General features: G+C 35.8%; 1 protein-coding gene across 1 annotated transcript in view; it reads left to right on the top strand.

The window, feature by feature from the left end:
- OSBPL8 (oxysterol binding protein like 8) overlaps positions 1-22,567 on the top strand; it is a 146,892-nt gene that overhangs the window by 110,470 nt on the left and 13,855 nt on the right. The window contains 12 exon segments of the mRNA XM_055341899.1: positions 867-951; positions 2,611-2,782; positions 5,990-6,227; positions 6,836-7,020; positions 10,352-10,433; positions 10,739-10,837; positions 12,659-12,755; positions 15,258-15,356; positions 18,074-18,171; positions 19,818-19,943; positions 20,466-20,477; positions 22,009-22,046. Coding sequence (XP_055197874.1) covers positions 867-951; positions 2,611-2,782; positions 5,990-6,227; positions 6,836-7,020; positions 10,352-10,433; positions 10,739-10,837; positions 12,659-12,755; positions 15,258-15,356; positions 18,074-18,171; positions 19,818-19,943; positions 20,466-20,477; positions 22,009-22,046 — 1,331 coding nt within the window.

Below are 22,567 nucleotides of genomic sequence, written 5' to 3'. Positions count from 1 at the left end.
TACTCTATGCTAGTTCTAGGAGCTGGCCCTTAAAATTATAAAGCTCTTTGAAAATACCCAAGTGAAATTACAGGATTTATTAAAATTATATTGACTTTTTCTTCTTTTTCATTTTGAATTTATTATCTTCTTTATGCTTCTCATTTTATTCTTTGATCTTATAACTTAAAATTTACTTTGTCTATCAAAATTATACTGTTAGCTCTATCCCCAGATTTTCTTTCCAGAGAAGAACTGGGTTCACTTAAGTTTGGCCTTGGTGATACTAATTACTGTAGAGTTCTTGGTGTTGTATGCTCCTCCTAAAACAAATAACCCTAGCCAACGACAACAATGACAAATTCCTTTTTCTTTCTGGAAAAAATAAAATTAACCTTTTCCGTTGGTATTTTATAACAATTATATCAATGATTATAAAATAAGAGATTTTTTCTTAGACCTAGTCAAAATTCATTTTTCTTTTTCTTATAAATTGTAACTATATTTCCAGCTTTTTTTAGGCCTCTAGAAATTTAATATTACTTATTTTAATAAATAAGTAGAATGTAGGATGGAAATTTCTCTATTAAAATTTGATCTAGTAAAATAAATTACAGGTTTATCTTTCTGTGAACAATTAAGTAGAGATAATGTTTAATGATAGCTTTAAGTTGTTCAGTTTTCTGGTAAAGAGGTATATTTGTTGGAAGAGGAAAACTTACTTTCCTTAAAACTTACTTCTGCTTTCTCAAGACGCATGAGATCAAAGCTTGTTTGCTTTTAGATTCTATTCTTTGCCTAACTTAGATTGTTACAGGTGGTGATAATGGAAAACATGAAGTTAAGATTTCATAATATCTACTGTATACCATTTCTTTTCTTTTAAGGGTCCAAAAGGTGAAGCAGTTGGATCTATAACTCAGCCCTTACCTAGCAGTTACCTGATCATCCGAGCCACTTCAGAGTCAGATGGTAAATAATAGATTTTGATGGAGTAGATTTTAGAACTCATTTTTAAGGGTTTATTTTATATGCCACTGTGTTTTTTTTCCTTTGGGGAAAATCTCTTTAGTATGGTATTTGCAGCAGAAGTATTATATTCATAAATTGCTTATGATACTAAAATATTATTAATTTTGTAGACAAACAGGGAAATCTGATAGGAAGAATTGTAAAGTCAAGTGACAAATTGGCAACCTAAAGTTTTCTTCATCCTCCATTGACATCTTAATACCTTTTGACTTGGCTACTGTTCTGTGTGGTAACTCTTTTAAGTATTATAATTTTAGAGGTACATTTAATATACTATTTGTGTTTTATTATACTTCGGTGGCTCAGTTGGTTGAGCATCTGACTGTTGGTTTCAGCTTATCTGGGAGATCAAGCCCTGTGTCAGGCTCCCCACTCAGCAGGGAGTCTGCTTCCCTTCTGCCCTGCCCCCCCTACTCAGGCACATGCGCAAGCGTGCGTGCTCTCTCTTTCTCAAATAATTTTTTAATTTTTTTTAATTTTTTATTTATGATAGTCACACAGAGAGAGAGAGAGGCAGAGACATAGGCAGAGGGAGAAGCAGGCTCCATGCACCGGGAGCCCGACGTGGGATTCGATCCCGGGTGTCCAGGATCGCGCCCTGGGCCAAAGGCAGGCGCCAAACCGCTGCGCCTCCCAGGGATCCCTCAAATAATTTTTTAATTAACATTTATAACACACACTGTCTTAAGGTTTTTTTTAACCTAAGAGATTCAAGTACAAACTTTTGTTCTGTATCTAGTAACTTCATAAAGAATTCTTGAAGCAATATGGAAAGCAAAACTTGCTTATGTGAAAGCAAAGCTAACTTGAAAACCTTAATAATTGATAATGGATTTCTTCCTCACTTTAATGTTTTAAAAAGCTTAGTCTAGAGGGGGGAATCTTGTAACCTTTCAAAGTTTACTTTTATCTGATGATATTTTTAAAGTTAAAATATCACGGGCACAAGCTTACATTATGAAAGTGTTTTACTTGGCTGATATTTCCAGCATATATCGAAACATATACATACATTTTAAGAGCAACTAACAGGTTTGTTTGTTTTGCTAATACAGTTCTAAATTTTAACTTAAAAAATAAAATTATTAGTGTTTCTACTAATATGTCAATTCATGACAATAAGCATTTCTATGACTTAGAAGTTTTCATACATATAAGTAGAGTGGATGGTAAACCTGGGGATAGACCTTTTATCAACAGCAAAGTATCATTTTGCTTAAGTTTGTTTATAGTAGAAACATAATTTCTTCCGTATATTTTGTGTACCTTCTTTGGTAGTTGCAAATTATACTACCTGTTACTGTTCTAAGATTTTAAAGATAAAATACGTTTATTTTAGTTTAGGTGTACTTACTAATGCATCTCATATGCTATTTATTTACCAGTGGTTTCTAGATGCTTTGTCTATAAAAAGCTCTTATTAAACTGAAAAACTGCATTTAAAAAAATCCTTGTTAGAAATTATATTCAAATTAACTTTGCCAGTCCATGTTTCTCAAAGAAATAATAGTATGCTTAAAAGTTAACAGTGTTATATTAAGATGGCTGCTGGGTTTTAGTTTCTTGAACTATACTGCTTATGAATCTGTGTTCTTCTAGGAAGGTGCTGGATGGATGCTTTGGAGTTGGCTTTGAAATGTTCTAGTCTTCTTAAACGTACAATGATCAGGGAAGGAAAGGAACACGACCTGAGCATTTCATCAGAGAGCACACATGTGACTTTGTATGGCTTATTACGTGCTAACAATCTCCATAGCGGTGACAACTTTCAGTAAGTAGCTATTGTCACTAAATTTTATAAGGGACTTTGTTGTTCCCAGGCTAGTTGGTGGGCCTAGAATTTTTGTTGTATATTTAAAATTGAACTTGGCTGTTTTCCTTCCATTATATGGCCTCAGGCCTGATTTGAGATTTGCTTAGTTGCTATTACAAGGTATAGAAAGTCATTTCCTTGATTTTAGCTAATGTGAAATAATTGTTCTTTCCCCAAAATACCTTGTCCTTGTACATGCTGTTCCCTCCATTGAGAATGTTTCCTAGCCCTCCTTGCTCTTTTCTCCTGTCACAATCCTGTTCTTCAAGACCAATCTCAAATATTACACTGAATACAAAGCCTTTCCTGCTTCATGACAGTAAGATGTAATATGTTTTTCTATTGCTGTTCCATAATGCTTTTTAATTTTCTTCGTAATGGCACTTATTCTACCTGGTATTTGTGGAATTCTATTATATTTTACCTGTTTCAAGTTGGAACTGTATCCTATTTGTGGTTTTATCCTCTGAAATATTCATTGTAGTTAACACTAAAAAAATTTCCCTAGGGAAGCTAACAAATACTTTGTTTGAGGTTTAGATCTCTTGTTGCTTTGTAGGAAAAATATTAGATTTCCCTTCTCTTCCCTTGTCCCAGTACTCAACTTCTGCTCTAAAGCTCCTTATTCCCATCAGCATTGAGGTTACTTTCCTCAAAGTTAGGAATGGATATTTGTTGGGGCCTCTTACCATGGTTTTTCCCTTGAAAGCTCTTCAGCTGTAAATAGTCCATTGTTTTTATTGAATACCAGGTAATTTTTAAATGCTTTTATTTTGGAATCCTAAAACTTCATCTGCTTCATATATTTATTCATTTAAATTTTTTTGAGCCTCTTTTCTGTTTAAGATATTATATACCTTTCTGTATTATTTACTGCATTATAGGTAAGGAGATGAATCAGATATGACCCTAAATTTGAATGCAGTACAATAATTTTCTAGCCCTGTGATCCTGAAGAGAGGTTTTATTTTGTTTGAAACCTATAAAATGCTAGACAACCATACAGGATAGGAAGAGAAGAATGACAGAAACAACCAAAGGAAAGGTGCTTTAGGGTAATACAGGATCAGGAGATTTTAGAAGATGGAAAAAGATAACATTCAGCTAGGGAATTGGGGAGGGTCAATATGACAGATTTTTACAAAGGTAAAATCAACATAGCAACCTGTTGGCTATATGACAGAACATGAGCTGAGTTGATGATGTAGACATGAGGGGAATGGGGGCCTACCTTTGAGACATACAGTCCGTTTGGATGTAAGGGACGGGGAATGGGTGTAGTTAAAGGTTACAGGTTTTAAGCCTGAGTGACTGGTAAAATCATGGTAAAATAAAAATGGACCATGATGGGAGATGATAACTATTAAATATTGGACATGTTGAGGATGCATTGGTCACAGAACACATAGATGGTATCAGCCAAGCATTTAAAAACATGGGCCTGAAGCTTATTTGCATGCATCGGCTTGAAAATCAAATAGACATGATAGTGAAGGCTTGAAATTGGCAAGCTTGCCAAAGGAGAGGGAGGATAGAGAAAATAGGAGGGCCAAGGAAGAATAAAATATCTTAAGGATAGTAGGAAGTAAGAGGGATCAGAGAGCTCAAAAAGTTGAACCATAGTAGTTGTATGGAATCCGAGCACTAAGACCATTTCGAGGAAGATGACCATCAAATCCAGTGATTCAGAGAAGTCACAGAAGATGAAGATTGGACAAGGCCATTGGATTTGTCAACTAAGCCATCTTTAAGGACCTCTAAGGGAACAGATCAGTGGATTCAAGGAAGGGAAAACTGGATCATGAGAGATTAAGGAGAGTGATAAGAAAACAGGGACAGCAATTTTAGACTACATTTTAAAAATACATGATTATAAAGGGAAAGAAAGAAAAGAAGTACTATAAAAACGAATTTCTGTTAGAGATTCTTGGTTAGGGGAGCCTGGGGCTCAGTCGTTTAAGCATGCAACCCTTGATTTCGTCTCAGGTCATGATCTCAGGGTTGTGGGATCCAGCTCAACGTCTGTCTCTGTGCTCAGCACAGTGTCTACTTGAGATTTTCTCTCTCTCTTGCTCTGTCTCTACCCCACTCACTCACTCTCTCAAATAAATAAAACCTTTAAAAAAATAAGATTCTTTAATTAAAATCCAAACAATGGAACACCAATAAAAAATAAATTTATTATTAAAATAAATAAATAAAATCCAAACAATGAATTTTTTGCATTTTTTTTAAATTTCAGAAGTGAATTTTTTAAAATTCTGTTTTGTACAAATTATTAACCCTAATTGTATATAAGAATAGGGTTGGGGGCAGCCCCAGTGGCGCAGTGGTTTAGTGCTGCCTGCAGCCCAGGGCGTGATCCTGGAGACCTGGATCGAATTCCATGTCAGGCTCTCTGCATGGTGCCTGTTTCTCCCTCTGCCTGTGTCTCTGCCTCTCTCTCTCTCTCTCTCTCTCTCTCTCTCTCTCTCTCTCTCTCTCTCTCTGTCTGTCTCTATGAATAAATAAATAAAGTCTTTAAAAAAAAAAAGAATAGGGTTGGGGTATAGCAACTTAATCAGTTTTAGGCTATAGGTTTATTTCCATAAACTGAAATTTCCATTAGCGGTTCTTGAAATTTTTTCTCAACATCAAGCCTATGAGTCAAGTATTAGAGAGAATTACTTTTTTATATTTTCACTTACTTTGACTTTGGAGAGACCTTTATAGGGGAAAAGTCATAATTCATTTCAGCTCACTTGAGAATCTAAGGATCTTAACTTGGAAGTTTTTCTTTAGACCAGAAGTGATAGTGAGATTGATTCAAGTGATGATGTTTATAAAACTAAAATAAGTCTAACAAGGGAAAAATCTAAACTTCTGCTTTTGGAAGCTTCTAGCCTTTTAGCCCTAAGTGGTAAAGAGGCAAAGAACTCGGTGTCCTCTTTTAATATTTCCCAGGTTCTTATTTAATTTCTCTATGCCTTTATTTGCTAATCTGTAAAGTGAGAATAGTAATACTACTTATAGGTTATTTTTGAGGGGTAACTGAGTAAAACTGTATGAATCACAGAACAGTGCCTGACACTTAAAATCTCAATAAATGTCACATATCATTCTGATTTATAAATTGTATATTTTTAATCTCCTTTATTCTTCCTCCTAATATTTCCTTCCCTCAAGGTTAAATGATAGTGAAATTGAACGACAGCATTTTAAGGACCAAGATATGTATTCTGATAAATCTGATAAAGAAAATGATCAAGAGCATGATGAGTCTGATAATGAGGTGATGGGGAAAAGTGAAGAAAGTGACACAGATACATCAGAAAGGCAAGATGACTCTTACATCGAACCTGAGCCCATTGAGCCTTTAAAAGAGACTACCTACACCGAACAGAGCCATGAAGAACTAGGAGAGGTAAAATCTGTGATTTTCAGACATTTTGATTTTCTAATTCTTGGGAATTTCCAAGTGAAATTGAAGACATTTCTTTGACATATCGCTTATTTTCCTGGAAGAGAATATTTTTATGATACCTATTTTATTTTGAAAATCACATATGAAACGTATCAGAATTTATAAACAGTTAAATATGTATACTTACACAAGTACCAATATAGTCTATTAAATTTAAAGTTTACATTTTCTTCAGGTTTGTTTTTGAAATAGGATAGTACTACTTGATTTCATTGCCAGGTACAATGTCAAGTGCAAGGACACATGAGCTTATAACTTTCTTGTTATTGCTAGCGCATAGAAGTAAATATAGTATAAATAGTAGCATGTGATATTTTTGTAACGAATTCTTTGTGATTATCCTTCACTTTGATGTCTCTTAACAACTATTCTTTTTGCCTAAATTTTGCGCCTATAGACTTACTACCTTATAAGTTATTTCCACGCATACTGAGAATGCTTGAGATAGTTCTGTAGCTTATTAAGATTTCAACATCAGCTGTCTTATCTACGTATCTAATATGTCTGAAATAAATATGATATTTCAGTTTTTTTGTTAATTCCTAAAGGCAGGTGAGGCTTCTCAAACAGAAACTGTGTCTGAAGAAAATAAAAGCCTCATCTGGACATTGCTGAAACAGGTCCGTCCTGGCATGGACTTGTCCAGGGTGGTTCTGCCTACATTTATTTTGGAACCTCGTTCTTTCCTGGATAAACTTTCAGATTACTACTATCATGCAGATTTCTTATCTGAGTAAGTAGATTCTCATTTTTTTAAAATGAAAAACACTTCATGGTTTTAAGAGATTTTTCAGAGGGCTAATTACAGTGGTTATGCCTTACCAAAGTCAGGCTGTAAGGAGATACCACTCTTCACTCTTTGCCGTTTCTACAGTTGATCTCGATAAGAAGAATACTTAATACTTTGCTACAATATTTCCATTTATGAAGTTGAGTTGAGAAATCACAAGCTTGAGGAAGACAGGAGTCTACCCCTTATGGACAGTACTGCTTGCTCAGGCTTCCTGACCCATTTACTGACCTAACATAGGGAGAGGTGGTTAGCATTCCTTGTCCCCTGCTCCAGGTCCACTAAGCTCTTGTTCAGGTCCCATCCTGGGGCTTGTGCTTTTGTTTATACGTATCCTCTCTGTATGCTCATGACACATGTGCAGCTTACCACAACTGGTATGCCCTGCCAATTGCTGGCTCCTTACTTTCATCTTTAGTTTTCTTTCTGCCAGCAGATCCTGGGTATAATTCTGAGGAAGACAGACATCAATATCTGTATTTAATTTAGTAATTACATTATTAGTCTGTTAGTTGCAGTAATGAACATTGCCCCCAAAAAGCATAATCTGAATCAAAAGATAATTAAGAAGCCAGGAGATTTTTTTGCCAATTAAGGCACACCCAAAGTGTTGCTTCTCCTAAAATAAAAAGGGCCCTTAGAAATTTAATGAAATGATCAGCAGCCTAATAGAAAAAGGAGAGGAGGAAATGACCAGATGGTTCAAAAATGAATAGAAACAGTCCTTAAACATGTAAATCTCACTCATAATAAGAAAACTATAGATTCAAATTATGAGCTATTATTTTTAATCCATCATAGTGACCAAAATCCAAAAGTCTTATAACCCCAGTTCTGCTTTACATCTTATTATAGTTCTTTTATCTGTCTAGAAATTTATTTCTCTCAGTATATGAAGCAGGTTCCTATGAATCACAATAAGATCTTAAGAGATTTCTATTTTCCCAAATTATTCTGGCTACACACACTGTTGCCTAGAATTTGTGAGGCAACAGGCACTTGTCCACTTCTGTTGTTGCATGATACAAACTAGCACTGTGCTTTTGAAGGGAACCTGGCAGTATTTACCAGAATTATAGATGCATTCATCCCTTTGATAAAGTAATCTTGCTTCTGGGAATAACTACTACAGATATACCTCTACACATTCAAAATGACATATATGCAAGATTGTTGCAGCAAGGCTTGTAATAGTAAAAGATCAAATAACTCAGGTATTCAGCCACAGTTGACCAGTGGTTAAATAATTATGATACATTTACACATAAGGAAGAAGTCTATAACCTGATTTGGAGGCATCTTCAGGATTATGTGTGGGTGAAAAAAGCAGGGTACAAAAAAATGGGTGTGATTTACTACCTTTTCTTTCCTTTTATTTTTTTTTAAAGATTTTATTTATTCATGAGAGACACATAGAGGTAGAGACATAGGCAGAGGGAGAAGCAGGCTCCCTGCAGGGAACTTGGTGCAGGACTCGATCCCAGGATCCCGGGATCATGTCCCGAGCCAAAGGCAGAGACCCCTCAACCACTGAGCCATCCAGGCATCCCTGCCTTTTCTTTCTTAAAAAGTGCTCTGGCTGCATAATTTTATTTGTTTTTTTATGCTTAAAACTATTTAAATAAACATAAAAAAAAGGTGCCTATATGGAGAGATGGGACAGTACCAAGATATGTACTTCATATTGCTTTGAGTTTTGAACTGTATATGCAAAATATGAAATACAATTGCATAGTAAGAGAATTTAAACCGAGGTAGGAGGAGTGCAATCAGTTGTTACTCCCAATAAGGGCAAGTTTTCCACTTGGCACAGTTGTCAGTAAGCCTAAGCCTGGTCTCTTCCATTTTACACTTCTTTTTCAGAAATCACTAGGGGTGCCTGGGTGGCTGTCAGTTTTAAGCATCTGACTCTTGATTTCAGCTCAGGTCATGATCTTAGGGTTGTGAGATTGGAACCAGCTTTAGGCTGGGCATGAAGACTGCTTAGTTCTTTCTCTCCTCCTTTCTCTGCCCTCTGCCCCACGCACACATGCACATTCTCTCTCTCTCTCTCTCTCTCTCTCTCTCTCTCTCAGGAAAAAATCACTACACTGAACTTTCAGACCTGCTTGAAGGAAATAATAGTTAAATTGTAATATACATGAAGTTGTAATATATATTTGAAAGCTTGGTAGTATTCACTTCTGACATACACAATGTTTTTTTTTTTTTTTTTTAATTTTTTTTTTATTTATTTATTTATGACAGTCACAGAGAGAGAGAGAGAGGCAGAGACACAGGCAGAGGGAGAAGCAGGCTCCATGCACCGGGAGCCTGATGTGGGATTCGATCCCGGGTCTCCAGGATCGCGCCCTGGGCCAAAGACCGGCGCTAAACCACTGCGCCACCCAGGGATCCCATACACAATGTTTTGCAGTGTTATAGCAACAGCAAAGGGGCAAGGGAGTAGCCAAGTCATGGCTTCTAAAAATTTCTTATTTAAAATGAAAATTGTTCTTTGATTATCTACTACATTGATAGAATTTATCCACTCTGGAAAATCAGTTGTTAGCACGTAGGATTGAAGGCTAAGAATAGGTTAAATCCTTTTTGATTGACTTAAATTATCTTAAAACTTTCATATTTGTGATTTGAAACTTCAGTATCTTGTACTAGAACTAAAAAGGCATACAGCCCTATTTTTAAGGGAGCATTTTGCGTGGGAGAGGTTAATATCAGCCTATGGTCCTCCATTCATGTAGGATAGCACTCACCAATTATTGTTGATCTCCTCTAATTAGCATCAGTGGCTGAAAATAGACTGAATAAAGTAGACATGATTCTTCTCTGACATAGGGAACTGAAGACCTCTAATGAAATTGTTAATGAGGCTGCTTGACATCATTCATTGCTAATGCTAGGCGGCATGCAGTACTTGAATCTCAAAATATGTTTTTTTCTTTTTCCCCAAATCATAATTTCTCATAGAACTCTTAGCAACACTTAGGGCTCTACAGAACCCCGTTTGAAAACCTTGGTTTGGAGAGTTTCCAAACACTACTTGAGCAAAGACCTGGGCAGTATATCAAACAATAGGAAAAATAGGGAGAAAAGCAACCAGATTATCAAAAGTTATTCTTACAGTCTGATTTACATGGTTGTTTTTGCCGTCTCTCTTAAATATGACTTAGGTTTTCCAGCCATATCTCGTACTCAGTTGTTTACTTGATAAATACAAGGGAGAATTTGTGATATATTTTGTGAAAGTTTTATGCATACCATTTTGTTTTTTTAGGGCTGCTCTTGAAGAAAATCCTTATTTCCGTTTGAGGAAAGTAGTAAAATGGTATTTGTCAGGATTCTATAAAAAGCCAAAGGTAATGTTTATATTTTACTTTCTTTAAACTTATATGAGTTCTTTATTTTTTGTATTTTCTTTCATTTATTTATTAATAAGCATTGATAAGCATTGACAAGGCCTCTTTGAGTTAGCAAAATTGTAAACTATTTAATCATTTAGACCTATATTGGGATTGAAATCATTTCATTTTATTTCATGTATCTACTGTGAAATTTTATAAGGATAGTTCCCAGATGACACCATTAAACCTAATTTGACTGGTTTAAACTATTTTGAATCTTCCAGATTTGTATTTTGAAACTTGTATGTTTTTTTTACCAGGGACTGAAGAAACCTTACAATCCTATACTTGGTGAGACTTTCCGTTGTTTGTGGATTCATCCCAGAACAAACAGCAAAACTTTTTATATTGCTGAACAGGTATTAGAAGTGCATGTTACAGAAACAAAACTGGTTTGGAAGTTATTGGAATATTTTAATAAAAAAATATTAACTCCGTAAACTCACTGTTAATTAACCTTTCTTATTAATGAACATTTCATAAGCATTAAACCTTTTACTACTAAATATCGTACTTATAAATATTACTATTAGTTCATGGAATCCTATGACCAAAATAAATCTTTATTTTTCCTGCATCTCCCCCCACCACCCCAGTTTTGTTTCCTTTATGACCAAAAATGTCCAGTGATCTCCTAGTTCCTAAATCAGATTTACACTCATTTGTCTGGCATTCAAGGTCTTCCATATCTTTCTAAATTAATCTCAAATTAGATATCTTTCTGAACCTTCTGTAGTAATCAGACCTGTGCATTCATAATTAGTTAACCTGATATTGCACTTTTTTGCCTCTTTATTTTAAAATTTAATTCTCCCATCCCAGTATTTCTTCTCAGGTATTCTCCATCTAAACCAACCCTGACTTGCTCCTCTTTCATGATCCAAGTGACTACATCTCCCAGTGATTTTTTCCCTTCTCAGATTTCAGTATTATTTTTTGTGACTATCCATTAAGCTGTTATTTTAACACATTATTTAGCTTTTTACAAAATATTTATTTCCTAATTGAATTCCTTGAAGGAATGCCCTCCCTATAAACCTCTCATTTTGTTTTACACATGGTAGGCAGTCAAAAATATTTCTTAGTTTTCACCTTTGATTAGGTTAGACTTATATACATTTATATTCATGATTCTCAATCTTTTCTCCTCATCCCCCTTTCCCCTTGGTCCTGAGGAATATGACATTTTTTCCTCAATAAAAATCACTTATCACCATAACAATTCTCATTGGAGTGTAAGAAGGATGAGGAAACTATGTGTCATTTGAAAAACCTTCCTCTACCCTAGAGATTTAGATATGCCTCTTAAGTGAAGACCACTCAGCTGTGTATTAATTTTTTAAAAATTATTGGTTGTACCACATTGCATTTTAGCTCACTATAATTCCTCACTGAATTGAGAAGCTTGAAAAGAGTTTGATTTTAATTTTAACTCATTTCAAAAAACCTAAGGTATTTATATATTGAAAATATTAGATTACTTAAGTAATATTTGTCAAAGCTTTTGTTTCCTATCACCTATTCAGTAATCCATATGAAGAATAGCCACTGTTTTAGTTATCCATTGCTATATAATAAGTGACTGCCAAAACTTAATGGCTTAAAACAACAAACATTTATTAGCTCCTACAATGAAGTTTAGGAATCTGAGAACTGCTTAGCTGGATGGTCCTGGCTCAGGATCTTTCATGAGAGTGCAGTCAAGATGTCGGGCATCTTTGCAAGCATCTGAAGACTTACCTGGGCTGGTAGATTTCACTTCCAAGCTTATCACATGGCTTTTGACAAGAGCACTCAGTTCTTTCCACATTGCTTCTCTATACGGTTATTCACAACGTGCAAGCTGGCTTCTCAGACCTAATGATCTGAGAGAGAGAGACATCAAAATGGATAGTGCATTATAACTTAATTTCAGAAGTGACATGCTGTTACTTTTATACAAACTAACTTTGAAACAGTGTAAAAGGAGCACCTCTCATGACTAATGACATGAATACCAGGAGGTGGTTTCCTTGGGAGATATCTTGGAGGCTGTTTACTATAATCATCAATGTTTAATTTTACCACTTACCAAACATTACTTCTTCTTATTAGAGTATACTTTTAAGACGTGAAATTTTGGTAATAGCACAATAATATGTTTGTTATTATATTTTACATTTTTTTCTTGTGTTCAATAGGTGTCCCATCATCCACCAATATCTGCCTTTTATGTTAGTAATCGAAAGGATGGATTTTGCCTTAGTGGGAGTATCCTGGCTAAGTCCAAGTTCTATGGTAAGTTTCTCCTTTTTTCAATCTGCACCCTTTTCTGGAAGGTAGTATTCTCTGGTGAGGTTTTCTATAGACAATTCTTGGGCTGTTTTTAGTAAGGAATTTATGTATCATTTTAAGTATCATCCTCACTTGGATAATGGCTTTTCCTTTTTGTGTTTCTCTTTGCCCATTCGTAAGTCTAATTCATAAATATGACCCATTTTGTGTAAGTATGCATCACGTATGTGTAAATTCATGGGAAACACCACTTATCCAAAAGACAGAATGATTGACCACTTTAGCTACTTTAGCTCATAATGTGTTTATTTTACCTTTAGTTCCACTGAGGTCTTTTGTTCCATCTTATTATACTTGAGGGCTTGATCATTCTATTTAGTCTTTAAATAGAGAAAGAATGCAGTTAAAATCCTTGGTCTAGGGTTAGTCAATAATGATATTTAATCTTGGACCAAATAACATACAAATAAAAACTTTTGTTAGTACAAGGGAAAATAGAGAAATATGGTTATGGTAGGAAACTATAATCTAAAAACTATGACAATTCAAACAAATGGCCAGAGCTATATACCAGGAGAAGTATTTAACCTTAAATACTTTTTTTTTTAAGATTTTATTTGTCAGAGAGAGAGAGAGAGCACAAGCAGAGGGAGCAACAGGCAGAGGGAGAAGCAGGCTCCCCGCTAAGAAGAGTCCTGTGCAGGGCTGGGATCATGACCTAAGCCAAAAATAGACCCTTAACCAACTGAGCCACCCAGACATCCCTTTTATTTGTTTTTTCTTAATTAATTTTTAAATGGAGAAAAATCAGTTATTTAAATTTTAAACCTGAGAGAAAAACATAATTATGATAAAATTAGAAAAATATAAGAACAGAAACCAAGGGTCTGGTTACCTGATAGAGTGGAGAACCATAGATAAGTCTGTAACAGGGAAATCTAAAAATAGCTTTTTTTTTTTAAGATTTTATTTATATATTCATGAGACAGAGAGAGAGAGAGAGAGGCAGAGACACAGACACAGAGGGAGAAGCAGGCTCCATGCAGGGAGCACTGACATGGGACTCAGATCAGGAACAAGGCAAAAATGTTCACTCTCACTATTTTGTACAAAATTGTATTAGAAGTCACAGCCAATGCAACAGACAAATTAAAGAAAAAGCATACAGATTAGAAAGGAGAAAGTTAAAAACCATATACAGGGGCACCTGGGTGGCTCAGTGGTTGAGCATCTGCCTTAGGCCCAGGGCATTGACCCCAGGGTCCCAGGATTGAGTCCCGCATCAGGTTTTCCACACGGAGCCTGATTCTCCCTCTGCCTATGCCTCTGCCTCTCTCTCTCTCTGTGTCTCTTGTGAAAAGATAAATAAAATCTTTAAAAAAAAAAAAACAAAAAACATATACATACCTGATCTATACAGATAATTCTTAAGAACATATAAAAACTACTAGAACTAATAAATGAATTTAGTAAGGTTGCTGGATACAAGGTCAAAATACAAAAAGTCCATTGTATTTCTATACAGAATGAAATTTAAAAAACACCTCCAATTATAATATGTGGAAAAAAATATTTAGGAATAAAGTAAAAGATGTGTAAGACTTAGACACTGAAAAACTACAGAGCATTGCTGAGGAAAATTGAGGATTCATGTAAATAGATATACTATATTCATATATTAGATTTTTTAAATTGTTACAATGGCATGAAGTGTTGATACAACAGCATGGATGAATGTGAAAAACACTTTGCTAAGTGAAAGAAGTCAAACACAAACTATTTATTCTGTGATGCCATCTGTACAAATAGAACTACCATGATAGAAACCAGACCAGTGGTTTCCTGGGGCTGGAGGAAAGGATTGACTGCCAAGAAGCAAGGGGGAGCTTTTTGGGGTAACACAAAGTTCTGCATCTTCATTGAGGTGGTGATGATGATGGTTACATGACTGTATACAGTTGCCAAGATTGTCAATATACATACTTAAAGTGGATCACTTATAGTAGGTAAATTATGCCTCAATAAAATGTGATGAGAGGCAAGAATTCTCATGGGAGAAAAGCTAGAAGAAAATACATTGGAATTTTATCATCAATTGCATTTTGATAGGTTATGCTTATGTTTTTTTCTAAATTATCTATAGTATTTTATCAATTTTAAGTACTAAAAGTAACTATGTAACTTATAGATAAGAAATAATGTTTTTATTCAAACATAGATATGTTATTAAGCCATACCATAAAACAGTGTTTTACTGCATGTTCTACATGATTAAGGTTTTTAAGAGCCTCATGTAAAATAACTTAACAAGCACATAACTGTACCTTTTAAAAGTACTCATTTTGTAAGGCTAGGAATATGGGTCACATAGTTTTGGATATAACAGATACACAGATTGAGATTGAGACATTTTTAAGATGTATGGCAGGTATCTTAAGTATATTTTGTTTATTTTGAATTGGTTGCATTAGTTTTGTGAAATGTAATAAATGATATTTATTCTAGGAAACTCATTGTCTGCAATATTAGAAGGAGAAGCACGATTAACTTTCTTGAATAGAGGTGAAGATTATGTCATGACAATGCCATATGCTCATTGTAAAGGTAAGTATTTTCCATACTTGAGTTAGATATTCTGTAAGCCTTTTTAAGTAAATGTATATGGCTGTAATTTCTTGTGTTTTGTGATTGATAGAGTCAACCTTTTGTTTGAAAGTGTCCTTGGTTTATAGATATATTTAAGATTATTGTTGTCATCTACTGAATGTTTCTGTGGCAAATTAATTCACTCACAATGGACTTTTTATGACACATACTTCAGCTGGAAGAGGCTGATTTATAATAATGGAATTTCATTTAGCTAATATGCAGGATTTAAAATTGGTGAAACTGCCATTATTTCAAAATCCTTAAAAGTGATTTTCAATTTTTTTGTACCACCACCCTTTTTAAGACGTTAATTCACTGCTTTTCACTATACTGAGTCCTTTAAAAATTTTTTCTTATACTCGGCAATTTCTTAAAAACCAACGGTATACTTTTTCCCCATTATTAAGGATACAGATAAAGATACTGTCATTTATAACAGACCAGGGACCCAACCATTCTATGTACCTTACATTTATAAACTCATTAATCATTTCAGCAGACCTGTAAAGTAGGTGGAGTGTCTGTTTCTGTTTTATGAATATGGAAAATGAGGCACACAGATGTTAATTTGCCTGAGATATCAGACCTAGGATGTTGCAGAGTCAAGATCTCTGTGACCTGCACTATTATGCGTGTGCTTCAATATTCAGTTTGTTCATTATCTGTATACTCCTTTCCAACCCATTTTTTAAAAATAACTTTTTGGGGTAATTATCCTCTTTTAGGAACTGATTCATGAAAGCATGGAAATTATTTAATGTGGCCTCATTTCACAGGTGTAGAAACTGAGAAAGTTAAGAATCTTCTCTATGGTCAAACCAGTGAGAACTCTGAAACTAAACTCCCATCCAGTGTAACATGGGACCTACCTTGTTTGAAGTACAAGAGTAGGGGCACCTGGGTGGCTCGTGGTTGAGCATCTACCTTTGGCTCAGGGCATGATCCCAGCCGAGGTCCTGGGATTGTGTCCCACTTCAGGCTCCCAGGCTCCCTAGGAGCCTGCTTCTTCCTCTGCCTTATGTTCCTGCCTCTTTCTGTGTGTCTCATGAATAAATAAAGTCTTCAAAAAAAATAAATAAATAAAAGTACAAGAGTAGCCACCTTGTGGCTTCAGGCTAGATAATTCTTAGAGCTTCATGTATGGTTTTTAAAATAGGCATGAAGTGAAATATCTGAAATCATGAACTAAATTGATAAGAAACATATTTTAACATATTTACATCATATAGAATAAAGAAAATGATATTTTATGTAGATACCTAATGCCAGTATTTTCTAGCATGAAAAAAAAAAGAAATTATAATAGCTCTTGTGAATGAGCATAGGAAATAATGATTGTTTTCTACCCTTGTGTATTTTCTAAGATGTGTTCCTCAAATTCTTAATCTCACAAATTGTTTTACACCTTCCATAGCCAAATAAGTATGAGACACACTGCATAGTCTGGTCCCCACTTGGAAGTTAACATTGTGCTCTTGTATATTAAAGGCTGCCGTAACAGTTTAGTTCAAGAACAGATCACACGTGTACATGCACACACACACACACTTGCACACACACACACACACACACACACAAACTTTAACAAAGGTAAATGAATTTTCTCAACTTTAAGTCACAGAACCTCTTGAGGGGTTTTTTTTTTTTTACATGTTTGTCTTACTTTTACAGTTGATTCTTATGATGAGCAGTAGTTATGTTCCATAAAGTCACCACAAACACATTTTAATGAACTAAACCATTGCTCCCAGGGGAAACACAAGATTAGTTTCCTGTGAGTCACCTCTTCATCAACCAATCAATATATAACCTTGTTTCTATTTAAAAACACCTTACTGTATATCATTGATACAGTAACATAGAACTGACAGCCAACAGCACTATGACTGATGCCTGAACCAAGCTTTAACACACCATTTTCTCCATAAGGTACATTATAGCCTTCTGTGCTTAGGAATGCTAGGCAGCCCTTTAGCACTACAGTTGAGGTCATTTTATACTATAAAATAGCAACAAAAATCACCAAACTGTGAAAAATGTGGCACTTACATATACTGCAAAAAAGGCACTTGTTTACCTGGGATGACATCAGGAGGACATGTTACCTTGTTCAGCCTCAATTGGCAATTTGCACATGGGAAAACTCAGATTTTTCACTCTTTGCATGTCCATGGAAGACTACAAAGGTGCTGTGGATGTTTATTTGGGGATTGCTAACATGTTTTAGTAAGAATGTGAATTCACAGATAATTTGATCTACAAATGGAATGGAATCTGCAAATAATTGTATCCTCTGTTACCTATTTAAGTCCTACAGAAACAACTTTGTCTGTTTCAGATTTTTATTGGGTGGGGACAGAATACACTTGAATTATTGTTCTCTCCTAGAAGGAGAGTAGATTGAAAAGTTCTGCTTGTCTTTTTTTTTAAATGTTTATTTATTTATGATAGTCACACAGAGAGAGAGAGAGGCAGAGACACAGGCAGAGGGAGAAGCAGGCTCCATGCACCAGGAGCCCGACGTGGGATTCGATCCGGGGTCTCCAGGATCGTGCCCTGGGCCAAAGGCAGGCGCCAAACCGCTGCGCCACCCAGGGATCCCATGTTCTGCTTGTTATTAGCTAGTATCTCTCTTCAACCTTTTGTCAAAATTGTTTTGTTTTTTCCTTTAGGAATTCTTTATGGCACAATGACACTGGAGCTTGGTGGAATAGTCAATATTACATGTCAAAAAACTGGATACAGTGCAATACTTGAATTCAAACTAAAGGTTAGTACAGATAGAAGGTATCACCCAATTTAAAGAGGATCTGTGCTATTAATATTGGACAAAGAGCCCAGTTTAGTTCCTTCATTAAAAAACTAATTTAAGAGCACAGAGCTCATCAGAGGGCAGCCTTGGCAGATCCAAATCAACAGAAAGCCATCATTTTTTGTTTATTGATTTTAATTGATAAAACTATTGGTATTTTATGGAAGATGAGATCTATGAAGTGAATGGATAGAAATTTCTCAGTAAATTAAAACATTTCTTTACAAAATACCACAAAGTATATATCAGCTAGAGCTAAAGTTGTATACATTAAGAATTGTATTGTTTACTATTTCTGCCTAATAATTTACTCAGACTCACAGCCTTGAAAACAACCTTGCTCTGATCTGTGGTAGTTCTATCAGTTGGGAACTTAGAGCATATTGGGGGTAGTTTATCTCTTCTACATAATGTTTGGGGCCTCAGTCAGGAAGACTTGCAGGTTGTGAGTGGCTCAACAGTTGGAACCAGAGTTATGTGAAGGCTCATCACTTACATGTCTTGTGCTGGGGTTGGGACAACTTAAAGACTAGGACTGCTGATCTGAGCACCTGTACATATGGCCCTTCCATGTGGCTTGGCTGCCTCTCAGCATAGCCGCTTCAAGATAGACTTCTTATTTGGCAGCTCACAGTTCCAAGTGCAAGTGTTTTTGTGAACAAGGTGGAAGCTGCATTGCTATTCATGATTTGGTTGCAGAAAAGTCAAATGCCATCACTTCTACCATTTTTGATTAGTTGAAGAGTTATAAGCCCACCTAAATTTAAGAGGAAAGGATGTAGACCCCACTTCTCAATGGGAAGATGGCCATCTTTGGAAAATTTTGTCTGCCTCTAAGTGAAAGGGAAATGTATGACCTTTTCCATGTAGCAGTTATTGGTATAGGACAATACAATATGTCCAGATAAGAATATTTCTATGAACTGTATGATATTTGTTACTAAATTTCTCCTGTTTTGATATCCAGCTGATCAACTTTGTTCTGATAAAAAGTATCAGAAGTAGTATTTGGTACAGTGCCCTTTTTTCCTTAATCTTAGCAAATTTTTTGATTATGTGGTGATAATGATGTCTGAAAATCATGGCTAAAGATGTCTTAAGTAATTTTCCACACCTGTAAGGGTGTCACTGACGAGAGACATCAGTAAGGCAATATATAGAAACTCAGTGTATTCTTTCTAATGTAATTTTTGGAGGATTTTTTGATAAAGTTTTGTTTTACTGTTTTGTTTCAAAGGAAGGACTATTATTCTAATAGGTAAATTAAGTCCCTCAAGTCCACTGAATTTAAGCAGTAGCTTAAATAGACTGCAACATTGATGGACCATGGTTGAGTCAGAAGGGCACACAGGGCATGAGTCATCATTTGTGATCTTTCTCAGTATGTGTATTTGGACATCACACAGTCTGTTTTTACCTTTATTTTCCACAGCAACAGATTCCAATTTTTTTCATTGAACATTTCTGACTAAAATTTGAGTCAGGATTTCATCCTCTTTGCCTTCAAGAACTATACCATTACTTCTTTCATTCCTTTTTGTCTATATTATATGTAAATAGAAGTTTAAAGCAAAATATTTCTGTAATGTTTTTTCTTTTAAAAGCCATTTCTAGGTAGTAGTGACTGTGTTAATCAAATATCAGGGAAACTTAAATTGGGAAAAGAAGTCCTAGCTACTTTGGAAGGCCATTGGGTAAGTATTTTTGTATTTTCTCTTGACAAGAAGACTGTATTCTGTGAAAAAAAAATTAAAATAACATTTTATAAGTTCACTTATTCCACTGCTCAAAGCATCATTCAACATAAGCTTCAGCCTAACCAGTATTATTATAGCATTGATCTATCATCAACAATATTTAGTTTCATGTAATACTTTATCTTTCCAAGACTTTATTTCAATAAAAATACTAACATTAAAAAAAATACTAACATTTACCACTTATAATGTACTGCACTGTTTAAAAATGTTACTCAGGGGGTCCCTGGATGGCTCAGTGGTTTAGTGCCTGCCTTTGGCCAAGGGCGTGCTCCTGGAGACCTGGGATCGAGTCCCACATCGGGCTCCCTATGTGGAGCCTGCTTCTCCCTCTGCCTGTGTCTCTGCCTCTCTCTCTCTCCTCTCTCTCTGTGTCTCATGAATAAATAAATAAAATATTTTAAAAATAATAAAATAAAGATGTTACTCGTATTAACTCATTTAATACTTAATAACTATATGAAATGGGTACTGTTCCTGTCTCCATTTTATAAGGAGAACACTGAGGCACAGAGTTTAATTTGCTCAAAGTGAGGGCAGCCTAGGTGGCTCAGCGGTTTAGCACCGCCGTCAGCCACGGGCATGATCCTGGAGACCCAGGATCGAGTCCCACATCGGGCTCCCTGCATGGAGCCTGCCTCTTCCTCTCCCTCCCTATGTCTCTGCCTCTCTCTCTCTCTCTCTCTCTCTCTGTCTTTCATGAAAAAATAAATAAAATCTTTTTAAAAATAATAATAATAATTTGCTCAGGGATCCCTGGGTGGCGCAGCGGTTTAGCGCCTGCCTTTGGCCCAGGGCGCGATCCTGGAGACCCGGGATCGAATCCCACGTCAGGCTCCCGGTGCATGGAGCCTGCTTCTCCCTCTGCCTATGTCTCTGTCTCTCTCTCTCTCTCTATCATAAATAAATAAAAATTAAAAAAAAAATAAAAAAAAATAATTTGCTCAAAGTGATGGGACAAGAATTACAGCCCATGTTCTCTGGCTCCAGGGTTGTGTTTCTATTCAGAGCAGTATACTGCCTCTTACCCAGAAGAATTACATTTCCTTTTGAGGAACATGAAAAGGATACAGTGGCATTTGAGAGCAATGGTGTTGATTTATTTCTCTACTGATACAAATTCACATTTATATAATTTTGTTAAGAGGAGCTTAAATGAATAAGAAGGCTATATCACAGTACTGCCTAGATGCATTCTCACTGTGAACACTGCTATTTTCTGCATTATAAAAAAGCGTATTAATGATTTGAGAAAATGGGGTGCGTGATAAATGAAAACTGGGTGCGGGTGCGTAGAGACTCAACCTAAAGGCACATATGCTGGAGACGGGTCTGGGGTTTTAGGGTGGGCTTTGATGGTTCTATCGAAGATGCGGTTATTGTTGAAAAAATATAAAACGTGGGGTTTTAAAAATTGAAGTTTCGGGGTGGAGCGATAGTTGGGGGGCAAATTTTGAAGGGTAAGGGCTGTTGGGCGAGGGGTGGGTGTGTGTGTGTGTGTGTGTGTTATATATATGATATATAATTGTATGTATGTGGTAATCTAATAGCATTTCATTGGTCATGCTCTAGCTATTAACTCTACGCTGTATAAATTCAGACATGGTGGTTGAGGGGTTTCTGCATGGGTTTGGCTTGAAAGTTATGGTGGGGGATCAGACTTGTGGGGGCTTGCTATTGACTCGGGGGGGGGGGGTGGTTAACCAAATTGGGGTGTTATGGGTCTGAGTAAGGAGTTGACTGTTATTGTAATATAATGGGGGGTGTTTAAAATGACAAGAGATGTTGGGGACTTTTAGAAAGGTTTGCCAGATTGTCATTTGTTGTAAAAAATGTGTTGTTGTACACCATGGGGATAAAGGATTCAGAGAAGTTATGTAATTGTAGTATTATGATTATAATATTTTAGTTTAAATTACTCCCTTTTAAGTACATGAAATCTTAGCTCGCGTCTAGTAAAAATTTTTTTATTTATTTTATTAAATATTGGATAGTTGATAGTTTTATATTAATGACAATAAACATGATTAATTCAGAGGTTTTCTGGATAACCACAACACCAGACATTAAGCAGTGGTGAGTTTGTTGGAATGGGTTAATTGGGGTAAGTGTGATGGGTTGTTGGGCTTTCACCTGTGTTTGTTGGTTGGCTTTACTCGGGGGGGAGAAAGGCTTTGGTTTTGTGTTGGATGGGGGGGGTTTGATAGCTTGTGGGGGGTCTTAGGGGGACGCGGCCTCGGGGGACATGGATCATTGTAATTTATAGCAAATTAATGTAACTTTCTGGCAATGTGACGGTAACTTTTGGGGGGTGGGGTTTCGAGAATATCGGGTTGGGGATTTTTTATGGCTTTGATGTAGGGGGGGGGAGGCTGGGGTTATTAGTTTTACGGGCACTGGGGGGGACCGGTGAGGCGATAGGGCCCTATTTATTGTAAATAGTCTGCTTGGTATTAATTATCATGGGGTCTTTTTATATATTACTCTTGGTTTTCAAAAATTTAAGAATCTGGTCACAGGTTATGACAGGCCTTCGTCAGTGGTATGTTCTGGAGTGGGGTTGTGTTTTGACATGTGGTTAGGGTGTCAGCTAGTTT

This window comes from Nyctereutes procyonoides, unplaced genomic scaffold (assembly GCF_905146905.1).
Source record: "Nyctereutes procyonoides isolate TBG_1078 unplaced genomic scaffold, NYPRO_anot_genome, whole genome shotgun sequence".
In the NCBI taxonomy this organism is placed as follows: domain Eukaryota; kingdom Metazoa; phylum Chordata; class Mammalia; order Carnivora; family Canidae; genus Nyctereutes; species Nyctereutes procyonoides.
This window is presented reverse-complemented; position numbering and strand designations above follow the sequence as displayed.